This window comes from Carassius auratus, chromosome 12 (assembly GCF_003368295.1).
Source record: "Carassius auratus strain Wakin chromosome 12, ASM336829v1, whole genome shotgun sequence".
NCBI lineage: Eukaryota > Metazoa > Chordata > Actinopteri > Cypriniformes > Cyprinidae > Carassius > Carassius auratus.
Genome location: NC_039254.1, coordinates 9,770,940 through 9,793,102, shown reverse-complemented (window position 1 = coordinate 9,793,102; position 22,163 = coordinate 9,770,940). Strand labels below are relative to the sequence as shown.

Sequence of the window (22,163 nt, the reverse complement as noted above, 5' to 3'; positions counted from 1 at the left end):
TTTACTGCCCCAGGTTATCTGAAAAAGAGCAACTTGAACATGCTGCGAAATATCTAATTTTATGTCCCACAGAAAAAAACATCATATGGACTCACAAAATGAGCGGGAGTAAAAGACTGAACTATTATTTTGGGGTGAACTCATAACTATCATCTAACCCTTCAAATAAGCATTCACTCAGTGAAACAAATTACCTTTAACTTCATCCAAACACTGTTCTGTGTGAAGAAACATCAGGTGTGCAGAGCAGTGCTCCATGTTTAAACAGCTATTTTTGTATCTAGCCTTGAAGGCAGCCAGCTGTGAGCTTTAGGCCTTGATTAAGCCATGAAACATTATATTTGTTTACTAATCAAAATAGTTTGTGGACATGGTCCCTTATCACCTTAAGTTCTATTCAAACAGCCCGTTAAGGTTCTGACAACGTTTTCATTTGTCATTTACATCTCACAAGCTCCCCTCGCTGGAATGTAGCGCTTAGCTTGGGGTTGCTAATGAGTGACTTATTTACTCAAGGGAAATTTGAGCAGGACTTTAAAGATACCTCCGTGTGGAGTATGCAAATCAAAAAAGTTATCTCGAAATTTAACACGGTGTTGAACAGTTGTAAATTATAAAAGGTGTGTTATCTGTGAGGTGCAATTTATCAGTAGGCTACTACCAAGTGCTGATAAACTAGACTACTACTACTGTGAATACCTGGATGGATTTGCATGAATGAATGTTAGCTGTGTTTGTACAGTTTGTATGCCTGCTGCTTGTGAGCATGATTTTGTATGAGGCTGTTTTCTGAGCTCTGTCTGTAACGCTTTGCTTACAGGCAGATTGTTATCAGTGTAAGTGCTGTATACCGGAGGTTCTACACTGAATAAACTGAGGGTTGGGATAGAAACTGTTTCCATAGTTCTCAGCATTGAGACCTGAGCAGGGTGTAAGTCTTGCCCAGCCTGTGTCCGGTCCAAACGCTGCTCGACCAAGGCCATCAGTTTTGTGGGGGAGGGAACATCTGAGCTGATAGCCGCTGTGAGTTAAACAGGTGTGAAATGTACTTGTTCTCAGAAACTATGTGAAAATGTCCTGTTTGTCTAACACCACGTTACTTGTGCCTTAATAATATGTAAAAAGTTATTAGTGTGCATCCATCCCTTACTCAAAATTATGTTTGCAGTTGTGCTTTATGCAACGCTGAAAAGTAAGCTCAAAACACAATTTTAAGATTAGAATAAGAGACTTCCATTAACGCAGGCACACTTAGAACAGGTTCTCCGTACTCAGGTACAAAATAAACATGTCTGTGTTTGATCTGTCTGATACCACAGTTTATGAAAGGGGTGGTTCTTTGCACACAGCTATACTTCTACAAATAAAGGATCCAGTAAGAAGCCTGATCCTATTGGTGAGGTTCAAAATTTTTCGACAAAAGGACTTTATTTTCTTAAGATGTTGTTCTTTAGACAACCATGAATCCTGTGCTTTAAAACAGTGTCTCAAATTTAATTTCAAATTTATTTTGTATGTTTTTTTTTTTTTTTTAAATCGTATTTATCCTCACAACCCCACCAGTAAGACGTCTTTAATATATACATACATGGCCAATTTTTTTTAGCGGTTTCTAAAAGGTATACTGAAAAATAATAATAAGCATATGTTTTAAAAGCATTTATTGGCAAAAAAAATAAATAAAATAAACAGCGTTGTCCTTCATAGCCTGGCATGCTGGATATTAGCTTCTGGGCCAAATCCTGACTGATGGCGATCCATTCTTGCCTTATTTAGTTCTCGGAGTTGATCACAATTTGTGGGTTTCTGCTTGTCTACTCGCCTTTTGAGGACCACAGGTTCTCTAAGGGATTGAGATCCAGAGAGTTGCCTGCATGGCCATGGATCCAAAATTTCAATGTAATGATCTTTGAGCCTCTTCAATATCACCCTTGCTTTGTGACAGAGCCCACTCCCTTGGTTGAAAAGCAACCCCACACATGGATGGTCTCAGGATGCTTCACTGTTGGCACAACACAGGACTCACTTTTTCTTCTCAGAGCAATCGATTTTCCAAATGTCCCCAAACAATCGGAAGAGAGCTTAATCAGAGAAAATAACTTCCAATCCTTGTACTTCCTGCAGAAATTCAGTCTATCCTTGATGTGTGGTGTTTTGGGAAATGGTTCTTTCAGGTGCAATATTCTTTGTAGCAATTTCAATAGCTTTTTTTCTTCTTCACAAAAGCAATTTTTTGGCTAATTAAACTTTTAGCAATTAAAATGCATCTTATTACTACACAATAATCTAGAAACAATGTGAATGAACACCACAACAGCTTAAGCCTGAAACTTTGCAAAATACAAAATTTATATCACTGCCATGACTGTTTGTGTATATATATATATATTCCCATTCACGTCCATTATAAGAGGCCGTTCACATATTGTGCCTAAAAACGCGTGGAAAACGCTAGGCGTGTCGCTTTCTCCTTCTTTCCAAAGCGCTCAGCACTTGCGCTCCTGAATCGTCTGTCATTGCCATGACCATGACCTGCTCTCTCCATGAAGATACGGAAATTTCAGCAATGGATAAATGGATTTGCAGCATTAAAAATCGCTTGCAGTAGCTCTGCTATTAAATTTATTTAAAAATGGCTATCCATACACCCTCCTACATTTGAAATAACGAACTTGAGCGCGCAAAAGACGCGATATGTGAACGGCCCCTAAAACTTACAGACTGCAATGGTTTGTGTAAAAAAATCTTTGTGTTCTACTGAAAGAAAAGAAGTCACCTACATCTTGGATGCCCTGGGGGTAAACAGATAAACATTAAATTTAAATTTTTGGGTGAACTAACCCTTTAAGTCATTTCCTTTACTCAAGCAGGAAATGAGATTAATCACAATCATTTGTTTTAATCTCTCTGCCAAATGTGTAAATGTAAATGCAAATGTAACAAAGTTAAAGCAGAATAAGCAGAATATTTTCCCCAGTTTAAAAACATAGCTTTAATGCAGAATAAAGAAACCAATACAGTGATCTGAAGAGCCTAATGTCAAAAAGTAAATGAATATAAGTCAGAAAGAGATTTATTATCAAGTATGTTTACATGCAAAAGGAACTTGATGACAGGATCTTTCAGTGAAGAAGAAAGTTTGGATATTGTGCAAAATACATAACTGCACCACCATAAAGTAAAGCTCTGAAAAGTGCTTAAATGATATGTCTGCAAGGCCCATTTGAAATGCAAAGGTCTAAGCAAATATTTCACTTGATAAAGTACCATGGAAATAGTATAACCTACCAATTTAATCATCTGCATCAACCCATCACTACCATGTCTGTACTTTTCTTTCTTGCCAAATTTTTTTTAACAATAATAATAATAATAATAATCTAAATAAACGTATTCCTGTTGATCAGTGGAAAGTCCCCACTACTGTAATGCAACAGTTGCCAATCTGATTTGCTTTGTCAACTCCGTCCACAACTTTAAATCAAAAGCATTTAGAGTGCACACTGCATATAGCCAACCACCTGCAGCAGCAGCAGCAGCTGTATCACAGACCCGCTATTATCATCATCTGAAAGCCTGAACAAAGTTTCAGATCGCTATTTCCGATGCTTGCGCCAGCTCATGGGTGACTCGAGACGAAACGGATCCCTCCTTTGATTGGCCACAAAAGCGCTACGTGGACATCGAGCAGCAACAGGTAGAGCGCGTGACCGTCACCGTTATCATTTCATTCTGACTGCGACTGGCAGGAAGACAACTCATTATCGCTCTCCGCGACCCTCGCATCGCGCACACATCACCACGAGTTTGGTGGACATTTATTTCGAGGTAAGTCAAACTTTTTTTTCCAGACAGCAGAGATGATTGACAGGTTATAAGACAACGTGTAGATACAATGTACATTTTCGTTGTTCACTTGATTGTGTCAGCACCTAATTCATTATCAACAATTTATTTCATTATCAATAGTGATTTTTTTCTTTATTTTCTGACAAAGTCAAAGTTTTACAATTTAAAACATATAACAGTTAAGCAGGGATGAATGGCATGCTACTATAGTGTAATTAACTAGGGAATGATATTACACATAATGTGACCGCACGGGCCATTTTCTGGCCAGGATTTCTTATATCCAGGTTTTGGCTGTCTGCACTGTGCAGATCGATCGTTGTATGACATTCACGAGAGCAGCTCTCGCGGTACTTCTGTGTCAGTCACTGATCGGTGCGCATCGACTTCAAGTCGAACCAACGAACAAACACGTGCGCGTATTTGCATCGCTTTGATCGTTTTCTGTAGATCTCACCTTCTCACGCTCCACGATTGGTCGATTATGTACAATACCTGCATGTTATTGGTCAAACTACGTTGGATATTTTAGCCAAATAAAAATCCTGGCCAGGATGTGTCCCGAATGAATGGCACACATGGCCACCCTAATTACACATTATCTAGAAGAACGTCTTGGAATCAAACATGATGTTCAAACAAGCACTTGAGATGTATTTACTCCTCATATAACATATAATGTTTAATATCCACTTAATTAAAGCCATTTGTGACCTTGGACCACAAAACCATCAATTTTTCGAAATTGAGAATCTGAAAAACTGGAATCTGAGGGTTAGGGTTAGACAGCCTTTACATCTGTCCAAATGAAGTCCTTAGCAATGCATATTACTAATCAAAAAATAAGTTTTTATATATTTACAAAATATATTCATGGAACATGATCTCTACTTAATTATTTTTGGCATGAAAGAAAAATCTAAAATTTTGACCCATACAATGTATTTTTAACTACTGCTACAAATATACCCTGGTACTTATTGACTGGTTTTGTGGTCCAGGTTCACATATAATGTTATTTTGCATGTTAACTTGCTCCAGTCAAATGTGAATGATAATGATCCTAGGGCCTACACCACGGTGTGGGTGAGTCAAGTATGAAGTCCAAAGGAAAGGGGTCAAAGCGTGGCAGACAGTCTTGGGCGGAGCAGGACGACCCAGACTTTATGCTGGAAACAGAGCCAGGTTCCAGCGAGCAGGAGGGTTCAGAGGCATCCGTGAGGCTGGGAGGGACATGGAGAACATTGAGGGGCGAGAGACACGGCGGTTCCCGCGTGGGCACACGTCGCAGACGGCAGCACGGCGGAACTAAGGAACGCAACGTCCGCAGGCTGGAGAGTAACGAGAGAGAGAGGCAGAGGATGCACAAACTCAACAACGCCTTTCAGGCCCTACGGGAGGCCATTCCTCACGTCAAAACAGACAAGAAACTTTCCAAGATCGAGACTCTCACGCTGGCAAAGAACTACATCAAGGCCTTAACCACAATAATCCTGGGCATGTCGAACGCCTGCCTGCCTCACGCCGAGAGTGACATGGAGACTCATGCCTCCCGGCTCCTGCAGTGCTATCAGCAGCATCTACAGGAGGAGGGAGAAGAGGATCTGTCCAACTACCTGAGCCACATTCACAGCTTCAACCAGGGCAGCTAACACACACTGCCACAGACTCAGTGAGCGCGGTGTAAAAACATGCATGATGACGAATACCAGCTCTGAAAGGGTCCATCTGAATAACCCTGAGTTTACAAGCTGAAGGTGGGGCCATAAAAAGGCTCATTTATGTACAGATTATGAACAGATTATATTGCCCACAAACAATGTGGTGGTTATTTGCCATCATCATTGTTAAATTACTAGCCACTAACTCTTTGGATTATGAAGGGCCACAGTTTGCTGGTCATTAATGTAGTTCACCCAAAAACGTCACAAAAGAAGATCCTTTGCTCATATGGTGAAAGTCAGTGGGGTCCAAAACGACACTGGACCCCTGATTTTCATAGTATGAACAAAAAATAAATAAAAAATCTTCATTTGTGTTCCATGAAACAGTCATACAGAACTGGAACAACATGAGGGTGAGTAAAATTATCATTTTTGGGTGAACTATCCATTTAAATGGGTAAGTACTTAATATTAAAAATGCAAAGTTCTGGAGCAAATTTCATATTTATTGAGAGGACACATACAATGCACATATGACACTGAGACGAGTTTACTGTACTCAAATAATGACACTTTACCCTGTTATTTGTCTACATTTAATCATTTCAAACTATATTATCATTTTCTTTTTCTAGTGACTTCTCTCATGCCTGCATAAAGTTCTATATATACAGAAGCAACCATAAATAATGCCCTATAGGATGTCACACAATTAATGCAGTTTCACAATAGGACCATAAATTACCCATAAATATTCCATATTTATACATCCACATGTACAATATAACTTAGTAGAAGAAGAATAAAACTAACTATTCATCCTAATAAAACCATTTGGAAAGATTTGTTATAAACACTGTTACTTTTTGAAATTTGTGCTGCCTTTAAATGGAATTAAACCACATATATCTCTACGCTTAAATTAAATACGCCAACATCCTGAGAAATGTTTCACAACATCGTCTGCACATTTTCAAGTGCAAAAGTAAATATTGCACTCTTTCATCAATGCCAACAGTTAAATAAGTGACTGAACATACACTACCATTCCAAACTTAAAGGTCAGCAAGATTTTTTTATTTTTGTATCTTATGCTCACCACTGCTTTTATTTGATCAAAAATATAAACTTATATATAATTCTGTAATACTCAGTCAGAACTCATTAAAATATGTTCGTTTGTTGCTTAAGTAACACTTTCTTACTAGTTTTTTTTTCTTTTTTCTTTGTAGAAACCGCAACTTTTTTCTTTTTTTTTTTGTGCAGGATTCTTAATAGGAAGTTCAAGAGTACAGCATTTAGTTTTGAAACTGAAATCTTTCACAATATAAAATCCTTTACTGTCATTTTAGTCAATTGTTTTATATCCTTGCTGAATGAAAGTATTAATTTCTTTAAAAAAAAAAAATCTTTCTGACCCCAGATTTTTGGAACTGTAGTGTATTTGTACAGTAAGACTGTGCTGTCTCATCTTTGAACAAGAACATAACCAATAACCCAATACAAGCAGATGATGAAAGTATTATGGACTCTTTTATGCTTAAACCGATGCTTAGCGGCACAACAGCCGAGCTGTAAGATTCCCAGAAGCAGGTGTTTGTTTAAAATGTTGTTTGTGTGTGATGTTCAATATAAAATGCTTGTAGTGTACCTACAGTAGCTTACACTGTGACCTTTTGTATTTCATGCCCCTGAATTCAAATAAAAAATAAAAAAAAGCAACCGGGCAATCGTGATTTTAACACAGACAAATAAATAAACATTAAATGAAGATCCACTAAACAAAAGTACTACGTAAAACACATAATGACGAATGATGGGAGTGTTACTGAAAGTGGCCTCAATATCCATGAGAGCCCTCAAAAGGAAAAGACCGCTTACAAACTAACTCGAAAATGTGAATTCAGCTGAGACACAAACGAAACCACAGAGTGGTCTGCATGTGCGGGAGCTCAAGTTGCACAATTTGTTAAGTGGGATTGAGTAATTCTGCTAGAAACAAAAGAAGCGCTACAGAAGGGTTCAAGGCTACAGTAGAGACGGTTAGCATAAAGAGATCAGCTGTTTGACTAACAGCCCACTGGGTTTCCGTTCATCTCTGGCTGGTTATTGGTTTGCAGTGGCCGTGTTGCCGTCTGGGTGTCAGTCAGAGATGGCATCAGGATGCGAGGTGCCTCCATGGCATTTCCTCTGACTGTTATATGATCCCATCCACCCTGAAAGAAACAGATGATTTGTCATTTTCTATCTATTCTGCACAGTACTGTTAGTGAGAAGTGAGCTCACCCCAATGCCATAGTCCCACGAGTGTCCTTTGGGCTCCATCGGCAGCACCCCCAGTCGACGACAAACAGTGCCACAGCTCAAACTGTGACTGCCCTGCACCTTATCCGCAATGACCCATACCTTAGGAAAAAACAAAAACAAATCTGGCATTAAGCAGAGCAGCAAACCTCCAGTCGAAAGACTGCAATATCTAGTTACAAGGAAATGGTCTAGACCTGGTCCAGAGGTCCCACAGACACCTTGCGCACATTATTGGAGATGTGCTCCCATGATGAGCCCTGAGGGTAACTGGGGGTCACACCATGTCTGTACCACAGGTTACCTTCTCATACAAAACCATACATAGAATCATTGCTATAACAAATGGTCAATTGATATGTGATATATATATATATATATATATATACACATATACTGTATGTATATATATATAAATATATATATATATATATATATATATATATATATATACAGTATATATATATATGTGTGTGTGTGTGTGTCATTATAACATTATAATTATATTAGTGCCCTTGTTGAATAGAAGTATTAATTCATTTTTAAATAATCTTAGTGACACCAAATTTAGAGATGCAGTTATAATACATTTAGTCTAGCATTCATATTCTTGCAGCTTGCTGTAAAATACAGTTACACTTAATTGTGATCAATTATTGATGTTATGTAATTTCAGTCATTAAGTAAACTACTTTAAGGAGCAATACTGCAGACACGAAGATATTCAAACAAATCAGGTTACACATTTTTTCACTGATTAGTAACATCTGTGCTTCCCCACTTTTAAAAAAATACTAGGGGCCACTGATGTATTAGCAACTTTTTTATCAGTGTGACGTGTATAGGTGTACCATTTTCATCCACTGTGTATACAGATGTCCTGCCTACTGACACCTGTTTGAGCTTCTGTCCGGTTGGAGAGGGGATGTGATACCAGCAATCTCCTGCGAACAGATCAAACCTTTCTAATGCTGCTGCAGAAATAGAGGCAATGCTGCAATAGCAGGATGACAGGCATGACTTGCATTAAAATGCAATGTAAGAGACGAGTATGTATCGTGGTATTCTCACGGGGTGACACACGTACAGGCTTTGTGATAGAAAGTTTTTCCCTCACCTGCTGGGTTCTGGGCAGACACAGAGCCCCTGTAGAATGCAGAGCCATCTTTAGCAATGGCCCAAACCTGGTGGACGGCACCTATGGAAATCGACTTGAAAGGCTGGTCAGTTCCAACATGTAACCACGATGACCCCTGTGAGCAAGCCATGTTATCAGTCAGGGTTACATAATTCGAGGAAGACTCTCACAATGATAGTGCTGGAGTTTGTGAAGTATCTGCATGGGAACTTCTGAATGCTAAACATATTAGCCAACTTCTAGAAAATAAGGAACTTGGCTCTTACTCCAGGGGTAAGTGAAGTGACACCCAGACGGCACAAGATGTCTCCTTTGTTGCTGATGGCCCACAATGACACCTGTTCCACTGTGCTCTTCGGTCCACAAGGCAGGATTGTGATGTCACTCAAAGGTATAGGCGGGACTTCCTGCCAGGGGCCAGTTGTTGTGAGTTTACACTTTCTAAGGTGGAAGAAGATTGGTGATGGGTGTAAAATTGAACAATAACAAAAATGGTTTTAATAATTTTGAGTAAGTCCATCAAAACTGAATACATATTTCTATCTAGGCTACTATACAAAAATACTAAAACAACACTATGTTTTAATATATTTTATTTTACTTTCTTCTAGTGCTGTCAAATGATTAATCGCAATTAATCGCATCCAAAATAAAAGTTTTCATTTATGTAATATATGTATGGGTACTGTTTATGTTTATTATGTATATATACACACATACATATATATATATACACATACATATATATATATATATATATATATATATATACACACACACACACACACACACACACACACACACACAGATATATATAGAGACAGTATGCATATTGAAAATATTTATATGTATATACATTTATATATTTATATTCCTATAAATATTTAATATATAAACATAACATATTTTTCTTAAATATATACATGCATGTGTTTGTATTTATATATACACATAAATAAACACAGCACACACACATATAAATCATATAAACAAAAACTTTTATTTTGGATGCGATTAATCGCACTTAATCATTTGACAGCACTATTTTTTACTAGTATTTAGTAATCTAGGGCTGTGAAATCTTTAATCGTTGCAACCAATATACAATATTATGTTTACAAAATATGTGTGTGTGTGTGTGTGTGTGTACTGTATATACATGTAAATATTTCTTAAATATATACATGTATGTGTATGTATATATACATATAAATATAAACAGTACACCTAAATATTATGAAAAACCCTACATTTAATTTTGAATGTGATTAATCGTGATTAATCGATTTGACAGCCCTAATTAACTAAATTAGTTAAAGTACTTTTCAAAGTATTTATTTTAACACTTTACAGTTATTTTAATTTTGTTAACATTAGTTAACTACTATTAGTCAACAGTGAAAAATATTCCTAAAGTAAGTGCTAGATACCTGGCCCAACGTCTGCGGCGGACAAAGTCCTTTAGTGTTTTATTTCCGTGGTATGACCTAGAATGGTGAATACATTCAGAAGAATCATAAAAGTTAATTCGCTCTCACACCATACTTTATGTTATAAGATACAGTAGCAATACTAATAACCAATACGGCTTACGCAGGAAAGTCAGCTGCATACTGCCAGCCCTCTCTGTCTGTGCCACCTGGCACAGCATAGTCAATAGTCCAGTCTGAGACCTGCAAAATATTAGGGAGCATTCACACATACAGTGATTTGCAAATATAAAGCAACCATTAAGTCATTCACTGTCAATTGCAGTGACATGTTTTTTATGTATTCGGAGAAAAAGCATAACAGCACAAACCCAAGTCCAGTTGGGGGAGGGTGGTTTTGTGTTGTTTTTAGTGCACTCCTTCAGACCTGAGGCATCGCTCCACATATAACGGTCAGTAGGGAGACCCCTGGAGGAGAAACAGTAAGACACAGCAGTGAGCACACTGAACACTTCTGGATTACAAACATCAAGCTCAGTATTAACCTGTTAGTGTAACCAGTGACAGGATTCCAGCGCTGGTTCTCATAGATATAAACACATTTCACATCAGTCTGTGTGTAGATGTTATCTGTACTGCTTGCCAAACCTGTGTGTGTGAAATAAATACATTATGTGACTAAAATGCATGTAAAACACAGATTGGTTTGGAAAGAGGAGATGGATTTACCCTGGAAGAAGCCTCCATAGCCTCCTGTGTGGACCCAGGCAGTGTGGTCATAGCCAATCCCCCACACCACACCAAGACTGTTAGACTCAATAATACGCAGATGCCCTCCAACTTGACGCCAGAACCTGCTCATGATGACAACTATTGTAGTTTTTTTCTAGATAAGTCATATTTCCATAATGACTATTTATGACCTGCTATAAGGAACAACAGCAAGACAACAGACACATGTAACATTTATGAAGATATGCTTGTTTAAAAGTTTGGGATCAGAAAGATTTTTTTTTTTTTCATAAATAAATAAATACACTTAATCAATAAGGATGCAAATTAATAAAGACTTGTACATTGTTACAAAGGATCTCTTTTCCATATAAATGCTTTCTATCAACGAATGCTGAAAAAAATTGTAGTTTCCAAAAATATTTAAACAGCCATTTTCAACAGCTGTAGAAAATCTGTGCAGAACATTCAGTGTTAACATCACAGGATATATATGCCATTTTATAATATAATTAGGAAACATTTTTCACAATCCACAATTATTAATTATTCCACATTATTACTGTTTTTATTTTTAATCAAATAAACATTAAAAAAGTCTCAATGGCCCCAAACTTTAAAAGGGAGTTCTTCAATGAGGGGCTCTTTTGACCACTTCAAATGCTTTTATTTATGTTAAACATTTATCACATTGTTTTCGACCTGTGTCAACTTTCAAGGTAATTTTGGTTTAATGTGTAATGGTGTGAATTTTTTCTGTAATTATGCATGTTGTTTTTTCAAGTCTTTGGAAAACCTCAATGGTTCTGGTGGGAAAATGTTCTTAGTGCGTTTTTTTTTTGCTCGATTTTCAAACTTTAATTTCCTAAAAAGATTATTTAAAAGGTTACATGTCTGGATGGGGGCTAAAAAATTAAAACATTTTAAGATTCTTAAAAACACAATTTCTAGAATGTACCATAATACATCCTTTAAGTAGCAAGATTGAGGTCCAGATTAAGGAAGAATCACTTATTTACATCAAACTTGTTCCCATAAAATCAATCAATCATCTCATACTTACATCTGATCACATGGTGTAGGGTAGGGAGATGCCTCTAGTTCTTTAGTGGGCTCGCTCACAAAGATGTCACCTTTACAGGTGACCGACCAGATGGCTTGTTTGGAGGGTGGGCCCTGAATACCTCTAGAGTCACAGCAGGACACACTGAGCAGAGCCAGCTGAAAGGATGAACGAAAAAACTGTCAAACAGCGGAGTGCGGTGCAAGTCGTTGAGAATCAGTTTCCCATGATTAATGTTCTCTCCTCACCCAGTCGTGCATCTCCAGCTCTGTGGCCGCGGCCAGGCGCATGGGCCACCTCTGTTTGGTTCGCTCTGCTGTATAGATGGCAAATGTGTGTTTGGAGTCATTCAGTACTGGCACCAGGATTGTCACTTCGTTAATGAACACATGGAGATACTGGACAGAGAAAAGAGCAGAAAAAAAACACATGAATTTGGTTGAATTTAGACCACATGAAATCACTTTACAAGCACAGATTTTTTTTCTGTGTTCAATATTTTTGGGAAAAGTCTCTAATGATCATCAAGGCTGCATTTATTTGATCATTCATATTTATTTTGACGATTATTTTTTTATTTGACAAAGATAGAAAAACAGTAATATTGTGATAGATTAATAAAATGCAAAATATCAGTTTTTCTTCTTGTCATTTTGAAAAATGGCTGTGCTTAATACTTATTGCGGAAACTGAAACTCATTTTGACAAGATTCTTTGATGAGAAGAAAGTTCATACACTAGGTATAGCATTTATTTGAATTATAATTCTTTAGTATAATTACACATCTTTACTGTCATTTTGATAAATTTTATGCCTTTTGCTGATTAAAAGTATTACATTTTTTTAATAAAATCTTACAGACTCCAAACTTTTGATCAGTGGTGTATTTCCAACAGAAAGTAATCAAGGTCTTTTACTTAGTTTTAAATAGCAAATAAGCTTTAGATTAGTTTCTAGCCACAGTATAAATAATGTGGCATCAATATTTAGTCCATTTTCCAGGTAGAAAAAAGCTGAATGTGTGGCAAAAATAGATTTGATCAGCTTTTAGCACTACACTAGCCTTATTAGATAGCATAAATGCTAATAAACCACAATTTTGATTCTATAAAGGATGCGAGATTACCTTCTTTTCATCATTAAATGTGTAGTAGATAAACAGAATCCCATCCTTGTTACCCTCCGCTCCTGAAAACTGCTCCAGTGCAAACTGAACGTCCACCCACTTATGAGGTTTCCAGTCTCGCCACCACTGCATTGTGCCCTTCTTCACCCACACAGACTGTGAAAAAGACAGGATTCGGGTGGATCATTTATCAAATTATATGAATTTTGAAGGATTGAGACAAAAAGTTAATTTTCTAGAGGTAACTCCTCGGCTCTACCAAGCTGAGGGCCACTGTTACTGTTGCTCTGACTATTGATCTAACTCTTGGAGCATTTGTATGGACACTTACTGTTGATATATTAGTGACAGTCTGGATATAATTTAAAAACAGATAAATGACAAAACTGGTTAGTATTCCCGAAAACACCAGATGAGGTAAACAGTTTTGTGTGGGTGTACTACCTGTTCAATGGCCTGCTCAAAATGCATGAAATTCTCCATTTCTCTCTTGGAGCGCTCGCTGAGCTGCTCAAATATCTGTTTACGCCATGCTGCCGTTTGAGCAGGTGTAATGGAGAGAGACATGGCCTGCATGGAGGAGTTCAGGGCTGAGGAGACAATCACATTTGATACGGTCAAGGTCAAAGTGAATCATCAAATTCAATTACACAGATGGCAATAGGGATGCACAATATTGGGAATATACCATATACAAATACGATATTTCCTGCAAAACTGCAAAAAAAAAAAAAAAAGGGTTAAAGATTTGTACTCAGATTTTTTTTTTCAGTGTAAAATCGTTTTAGGTCCGAATGGTTTAGGAAAAAAAAAATTAAATATGGATTTTTATATTTAGATTTACCAACTCAAATCTCTTTCTGCACTTTCCATATTTCAAAGGGCATATTACCACTGTTTTTGACCAATTGAATATTACTATAAAATATATCTTTATGAATTTTTATAATTTTTATTGTGATTGTTATGAAATAAAAATATTAAACCAATTAAAATATATATATTTTAACAATAATTACAATACTAATATTTGCATTCTAATTTCTTTATTTTCAAATGGTAAACCACTGGGTTTTATTTTGATAGCTTGCCTGCAAATAAAAATCTGTGCTGCCGGTTTCATACTGGAACTTGGCACTTTGTGTTGATTTACAGGCATGTAGCCCATGATATCAGCATCTCAGAACGGCTCGATTCACAGTTAATGAACCAAGCTGTTTTTAGAAACTTAAACAACGTTTAAATGCAGCGCTTCACTCGAAACCGGCAATGCATATATTCAATTAATTGAATCTTGACAATTGCACCAAACCATATCACAATATCGATTTTGTTTCAATACGTCATGCAGCCCAACATGATACCCAACTGACCTGTGGATATAGATGTGTTGAACCAGTTGAGTTGTGTGTGACACTCAACCAAACATCCCCCACCGGTAACCCAGGCCCATTTTGGATGTTCATCTGGCCCGTAAGGTTCCTCTAGGGCCAAGTTATAGGTGGCTACAGAGGACAGGCTGCTGGTTTCAGCTGCGTCTCCTCCAGGTCCAGATGTGAGGTGCGTCTGGGCTTCCTCTAGGTCCACATTGCTCCATTGAGGATCCACTCCACCTGATTGGCTAGGAGACAGAACCTGGGCTGGGGAAGCCCTGTCCTCCAACTCTTTTTCTGGGTGATCTTCCTCAGGAATAGATGGGCCAGCTGGGGGCACGTCACGGCGACTGATTTGGCCTTCACGGTCAGACACAAGCTCAGAGATGAAGCTATCACTGGTCACTTTGGGGATGCGTGGTTTAGGGGCGTCTCCTATCTCAGGTGTTGGGACTACTTCACCCCCAGCTCTCTCAGTCTCAGGGTCTGCATCACTCAACACTGATGCCTGGGACTGCAGACGTACCTCACCACCAAAGAAACAACCAGCACTGGAAGTGTAGAGACACCAAGTGTTAACATGTACAGCACAACAGGAGTTCGGAACCACTACGACACGTTTTACGACATGTTGAATTATTGACTACTCTTGCAATACTGAAGTCTACTTTTGGTTTTAAAGAAACTCCTTTCTCTAGAAATTGATCATGCTGTGACAAGGCAACTTGATCTTATTCATTCTTCTGGACAGATGAGCGACGGTGGCTATTGATAACAGGATGTAGCCATGTCAAGCAGCATGACAAATTCTTTGCTGAATTCACCAAAAGCATAATATTAATTTTAATTATTTTACAATATTAGCAATATATGTAATTTGCAAAAGAATGTCTAAAAGAAAAGTCTACTGATAACATACAACAAAAACTAGGAATGTCGCAATTAGGAAATGCAAACGGATCACAATGTGAACATTTTAAAGTCCACAAACCTCTGAAGGCTGCTTGCGCTGGCGCTAGAGTGGGAACGTTCACTATCTCTGGGTACAGACACAACTTTCCAGGCCTTCCCACTCAGCTCGCTGGCAGTCACACCTTGGCGGAAATATACTGCCCGGTCTTCAAAACCAATAGCCCACACCTGAGCACAGAGACACATCACATGATCTTCACAGATCGCAGTGTCATAACTGCTGGATTGGTTCTCGCTAGAAACACATACTGTGCCATGGAAAGGTTTGTGCCCCTTTCCTGTATATTTGTCCCACTTAAACGATTCAGATCATCAAACAAATGAATCAAGAAATCACTTAAATAGAACCTGTCTGACAAAGTGAAGCATGCACATCATGCCGCGCTCTAAAGAAATTCAAGAGCAGATGAGAAACAAAATAGTTGACATGAATCAGTCTGGAAAGGGTTATGAATAGTGCTGCGTTCATCACAGAGATTTGATGATACGAGTATCGATACAGCTGATCCGGTATTGATATTGTGGCACATGTGCAGCAGAGGACTGCACTTAATTTGACTACAAGAACACATTTAAAATGAGTAGAAAAGTGCAAGGTTTCTAAAAAATAATGAATGAATAGAGCATAATATAATCAATACATGGAACCATGAATTCTGCACTCTATCAGAAAATCCTGAAGGACAATATCCGTCCATCAGTTTGTGACCTCAAACTCTTGGGTTATGCAGCAGGACAATGATCCCAAACATATCAATCAGCAAGTTGAATGGCTCAAGAAAAACAAAATGAAGGTTTTGGAGTGGCCAAGTCAAAGTCCGGACATAAATCTGATTGAGATGCTGTGGCATGACCCTAAAAAAATAACACCTGATATTTATACATTTGTGTGTAATGTTTCACACAGGAAAAAAAAATGTTTATGCCACATTTTCATTCATAAAATGTATTTATTGCATTGATTAAGGCATTGATCTATATGAAAGCTTCTGGGTTAAGCCTTCAAAAGATTTTAGTAGCCAAGATTTTTTTTATTCTGCTGTTTTCTGCTTTTCGTGTTGAAATATGTACCACATGTACAAATGTAAAAAGTACATCAGAGACAGAAATGAATGAGATAAACCAAAGCGGAAACACTACTAATCTCTGACCTGATCATTGAGCCCCACGTTGATCATGACCATCTCTCCAACCATACCAATCCAACCGGAGCCACAAGGATTATGAGAATTCACACCCCGTCTAAACCAGACCTAACAAAAATAAGGAGACGTGGAACAACAAGATAAATACAAGTACCGTATTTTCCGGATTATAAATCACACATTTTTTCATAGTTTGGCTGGTCCTGCGACTAATAGTCAGGTGCGACTTATTTATCAAAATTAATTTGACATGAACCAAGAGAAATGAACCAAGAGAAAACAGTACCATCTACAGACGCAAGAGGGCGCTCTATGCTGCTGAGTGCTCCTTTAGTCTAAAGCTGAGCAGCATAGAGCGCCCTCTTGTGGCTGTAGATGGTAATGTTTTCTCTTGGTACTTGGTTCTAAATAAGTGCGACTTATATATGTTTTTTTCCTCGTCTTGATGCATTTTTGGACTTATAGTCCGAAAAATACGGTCCTCGTTTCTTTCATTTTTTTATTGGCCCCAAACTTTTGAACTGTCCTGTATGTAAAGAAAATATTAAATATAAAAAAGTCAGCACCATATCTAGTATAGGCAATATAATATGAATGATAATAGAATTTATCATTAAAAATATTAATACATTTAGGATTAATAGAAGCCTTTTTATTAGTGGTCTCAGATTTTGGAACCCCACTGTATGTGCAAGTGTATATTCAATTAAAACATGACTTACTTTATGATCTTTAGTGACAGCCCACACTACATTCACACCAACAGCTACGTGTACGACCCCCACACCAGGGCTTGGTGACTCCACCGTGACCCATGATGACCCTGTGATTACATCAATATTATCAAATGTCTATCAACTACCAATTTTTTTTTTTTTTTTTTTGTGTGTACTTTACCACTACACTCACCTTTCAGGCAATCTCTGCCAATGCCCTCTCTGACCAGCAGATGACCCTCCCACAGGACAGCCCACACCAGGTCACCCGGGCCGCAGCTGATCTGCACGACCTCCCCTGGCACGGGCACCTCCTCCCACACGGAGCCCTCGGGATTATGATGGTTGATGCCACACCGGACCCACACCTGCTCGAAAAATGGAAATTCATCTGAGTTCCAAGAATTACGCTCTTTGCTTACAGCATTGTAAGAACTGAAAAATGAATCGATTCTAAAAGCATGAGGTGTTGTTGGACACTGTATGTAAGCCTGGAACGAACAGAGCTCTGACCTTTCCCTGCAGAGAGACTGCCCACAGTGCCAAACACCCTCTGGGCTCCTCAGTGATCTCCCAACCGCCACAAGTGATGTCATTAAACGGGTCAGGAAGAGACTCAGTCTGCTCTGAGGGGATCTGCACTCACATATAAAATTCAAGGACACACAGATACGTTTTTCCATCAACATTAAAGAGAAACAATTAAGATAAGGTATACTGTACAACTGCTTTCAAGACCTTTGTGCTGTTACACACCTTGACCCAAGTGTCCTGTGCCTTGTACCTTCTGTACCGTATCCATCTGCGACGACGCACGCAAGAGTTCCATTTTTTGTCTTTCGTGTAAGTGGCTGGAAAATCAATAGCATATGTCCATCCCTGAAAACACACAGAGTATCAGATATGGCCAACACAAGTGAAAGCTCTTTTTGTGGTTTTGAAGATGTCAATACTGACCCCTTTCTCTGTGGGCTCCCCTCCAAAGTTTTCATCCACGTACCAGTCCGCCTCCCACTCCCAGTTCTCAGAGGGCAGCTGGAAGTCAACCAGAGGCTGGTGCTTCAGCCCTGTGACATCACTCCACTGCCAGCGGTCACTGGGCAACAGCCGGTCCGAGAAGCCATCCACAGGGTTCCACCTCTGCCAGGGAACACGTGATACGTGAGTCTCATTTGATAATCAATGCTCTAGAGTTAATGAAAAACATTATAATAAAACATGTGCAAATTTTTAGGCATGTACTCTTTGTAATCAGGCTGGTTTGATATAGTTTCGAAAAACTTTTATACTGTTTTGTGAAGAGTAACTATTTTAATTATTCTTAAAATGCAATGTGGTGTATTTTCATACATATATATGAATATATGTAAGTGAATAAATCCCAATATTTAAAAAAATATATAATAATAAGATAACTACCGTATATAAATTCTAATATCCTATTTTAAATTGGGGCAGTAAAGACATTTTACAATGTTACAAAAGATTTATATTTCAAATAAAAAAAAACCATCAAAGATATTTCAAATAAAAAAAAAACATCAAAGAAACCTGGAAAGAAATCTGTTCACACAAAATTCTTAGGCAGCTTAGCTGTATAAGAAATACAATAATATTAAATTGATTAGATTAGAATAATGTGACATTAAATACAAGAACATTTAAAAAAATTCCACTTTGCCATCTTTCATTTTTTCATTCTTACATTTTTTTAAATCTTGACATGACACTGACCTAACATAAAAGGTCAAAGTATCTGAAATATTAATGTTAATCTTTAACATTTACTAATACATTATTCAAATTAAAAGTTGTATCTGTTACCATTAGTATTTGTGAACTAATGTTTACAAAGATTAATTAATTACTGTAACAAGTGTATTTCTCATTGCTAAAGTTAGGTAATACATTACCTAATGTTACCTAAAGTTTATTGTAAAGCATTACCTTAGTCTGAGATGTACGGAGCTAATTAATTTGTTCCCTCAATGTACTAAAACATGCACACAAATACTATTGCATTCCCTTGATTTACCATTTCATTCACTCGATTTATAAATTGTGCGCACGATTTACTAATTCGCTCCCTCAATTTGGGAATGCAATAGTAATCAAGTGCACATTTTAGTACATTGAGGGAACTAATTATTAAATCGTGAGCACAATTTATTTATTTTTTCTTGCATGTCATGCATGGGGCTCCGTAGAGATGACAGGACTTTGCAGATTATCACATAATCAAGTGCCTCCGTCAGTTCATGTTCAAAGAGGAGTAAACGAGGACCAAAGAAATGTGCACAGTTTGTGCAGTTTGTTGTGGAGAACAGTATCTAGTGCACAGTTTGGACCGAGTACAGTGCCAAGCCTTAGGTTTCATTCAAGGTATCCAATACTATATAAGACTGATTTGTTTCAATATTTGTTTCAATATTTTATAATTCAACTTATACAATTGTAAAATTAAACACTATTTTCACACACGTGCATTTTACCATTATGCCGTTACATCGTAAACATAAATATGGATGGGACTGACTGAAACTGAGGAATCATCATGGACCCTTTTCACAAGACTGATGATGAGTTTCAATGGTCATCAGCAATATAAATTGTATTTATTGATAAAAAAAGAAAAACTGTACATACATTTATAACAGTATACTTTGTCTTATATCACCTTTTCATCAAATTACAAAAACACTAGTTAACTGTAATGTGTGTATTTGTGGTACTTTCCCATTCAATGCTCTTGAAGTTTACATGGATATCATTTCCTGTGTATACTTTTTCCTGCTTGTTGGTCAAACCCTATAACGATGATTTGACAGATTTTTTTTTACTATTGAGCACACCTGGTTTTCATATGTCTCCTCTTGGTAGCGGATGGGCACCTCGCTGGCATGGACGTACAGATAAATGTTGTGGTCACAGGCAATGCTCCAGCAGCACTGCTGTACAGCCGCAACACGCTTGAACTCCAAGTGGGCATCGCGACAATGCTCCCACTGCTGACCCGAAGTAGAGAGGCTATAAACCCTGCCGTACACATCAACAGCCCACAGGAGGGAGCTCGGCATGATGCACCCTGCTACAAGAGACAAGACAGATATCTGCAGATAAACAAACACCTCACCATCAGTTTATGGCTACAAAGTTAATTGTTCTCAAACGAAGCAGAATTTCCTGCCTATTCTTAGTTTTTTGGCTTTGAAAGTAGGTCTGCAGTCACCTGATTCTCATTACTGTTCCTCATGCTGCCAAAAACCTTACTGATATGCTGAAAGAGACCTGTCAACAACTGTTAATTTGTTGCCTTCTAAACTGTAAATGAAACCTATGATATCAGCAATACACAAAAAACTCTATAAAGTGCCAAATAATTCACAGATCACCCTTACAGAACACCACTGGTGTGGTACCATGTGAAGCATAATTCAGTATGAGATTGTAATTCCCTGGAAGCTGAATCATTAAATTTGTTTATTACCATATCAACATAGCATTGCAAGTTAACGTTACTTTACAAAGAGCCATTACAGTACTATAACCGAGGAAGAAAATAGTAATAACAATGGCAGATACTATAGTACAAATATATATATATATATATATATATATATAAAGCATGCATCGTACTATCAATGAAAAAAAAACAGAATATTGTAATACTATGGTATTCTTTATTTTATTTTCAAATTTTTGTTAGTGAGGTTCCAACGTTACTATGCAACTGTTTATTAAAGAACAATCATATATATTTTGATATTGAGTGTTTTTGAACGCTTGTTTTTTTTTTGGTGCAGGTAATGCCAGTATGCTAACTACGTTAACGTTACCTATCAGATTATGCTAACTTACCAACACTGTATTTATCCTACCGTAGTTAGGTGTAGGAATGGGGTAGAACAGTTGTACAAGTCAATAAAGCCTTGCATTTTATTAATATCATGCTGGAAAATTAAATCTGATTTTAACACTTTTCGCTATCGAATTATGCGATTAATGGGAGGTAACGTTAGCAAAATCTGACAGGCTAGCACAAATCGTCATAACACCGGGAAGTACGCTAGCTAGCAATAACAACACATAAGAAACAAACCCGTGGAGTACTTGACAATAGTATATCATCTGCACAATAAATAAATAAATAAACTACGACATTTTATAAATGAATGACTGCAGCTGCCTGTCTTCCGCAGTGACAGTTGTATGTACGTTACATTACAACAGAAGGTAATTATCATGGCAGTTTATGCATCCCCAGTTTAGCTGACAGTATATATCAGCTTTATCCAGTGTTACATACCTTATCTGTGTCAGGGTGTAAGCACTTAGCTTATGTTGTCATTTTGAGATCATTCGTCTGTGCAAAATTTGCCTGTGATTTGCACGATGTTGACAGACCAGAGATCCTAAACAGGAAGTGTTAGGATTGTTGCATTGGCAGTATTGGCCCGGTTAGAGGCGCCAATAACCCGTTAGAAGAAAATGGGAAGGTGGTGGTTGGTACCATGTTGCACTCGAAGAGTATACAGCCACATGGCCAAAAGTTTTGGCAATGAGAAATTTTGTGTTTTGCAAAATTTGCAGTTTTAGCTGATGTGGTGTTCATTCACATTGTTTCTAGATTATTGAGTAGAGTGATCAGAT

General features: G+C 37.6%; 2 protein-coding genes across 4 annotated transcripts; one reads left to right on the top strand and one right to left on the bottom strand.

The window, feature by feature from the left end:
• The first annotated feature begins 3,535 nt into the window (after window positions 1-3,535).
• On the top strand, window positions 3,536-7,230 carry LOC113111771 (class A basic helix-loop-helix protein 15-like). Its single transcript, XM_026276844.1, has 2 exons — window positions 3,536-3,828; window positions 4,917-7,230. The coding sequence occupies exon 2, from the start codon at window positions 4,947-4,949 to the stop codon at window positions 5,499-5,501; it is 555 nt and encodes a 184-aa protein (XP_026132629.1). The 5' UTR covers window positions 3,536-3,828; window positions 4,917-4,946; the 3' UTR covers window positions 5,502-7,230.
• Window positions 6,739-21,964, bottom strand: LOC113111770 (tectonin beta-propeller repeat-containing protein 1-like). 3 transcript variants are annotated; one of them, XM_026276842.1, is made up of 25 exons: window positions 21,820-21,964; window positions 20,366-20,623; window positions 18,471-18,653; window positions 18,270-18,392; window positions 18,027-18,149; window positions 17,707-17,881; window positions 17,520-17,620; window positions 16,804-16,905; window positions 15,672-15,820; window positions 14,681-15,231; window positions 13,752-13,897; window positions 13,308-13,463; window positions 12,429-12,578; window positions 12,181-12,338; window positions 11,115-11,239; window positions 10,931-11,033; window positions 10,757-10,853; window positions 10,549-10,628; window positions 10,386-10,442; window positions 9,222-9,396; window positions 8,935-9,070; window positions 8,669-8,761; window positions 8,015-8,121; window positions 7,800-7,919; window positions 6,739-7,729 (listed from the first exon to the last, which is right to left on the bottom strand). In XM_026276842.1, exons 2-25 carry the CDS (start codon window positions 20,588-20,590, stop codon window positions 7,583-7,585), a joined length of 3,582 nt encoding a protein of 1,193 aa, XP_026132627.1. In that variant the 5' UTR covers window positions 20,591-20,623; window positions 21,820-21,964; the 3' UTR covers window positions 6,739-7,582. The 3 variants fall into 3 exon arrangements, with proteins under 3 accessions (XP_026132627.1, XP_026132626.1, XP_026132628.1); XM_026276841.1 differs by having other exon boundaries at window positions 20,366-20,601; XM_026276843.1 differs by having other exon boundaries at window positions 20,366-20,598.
• Between the last annotated feature and the right edge of the window lie 199 nt (window positions 21,965-22,163).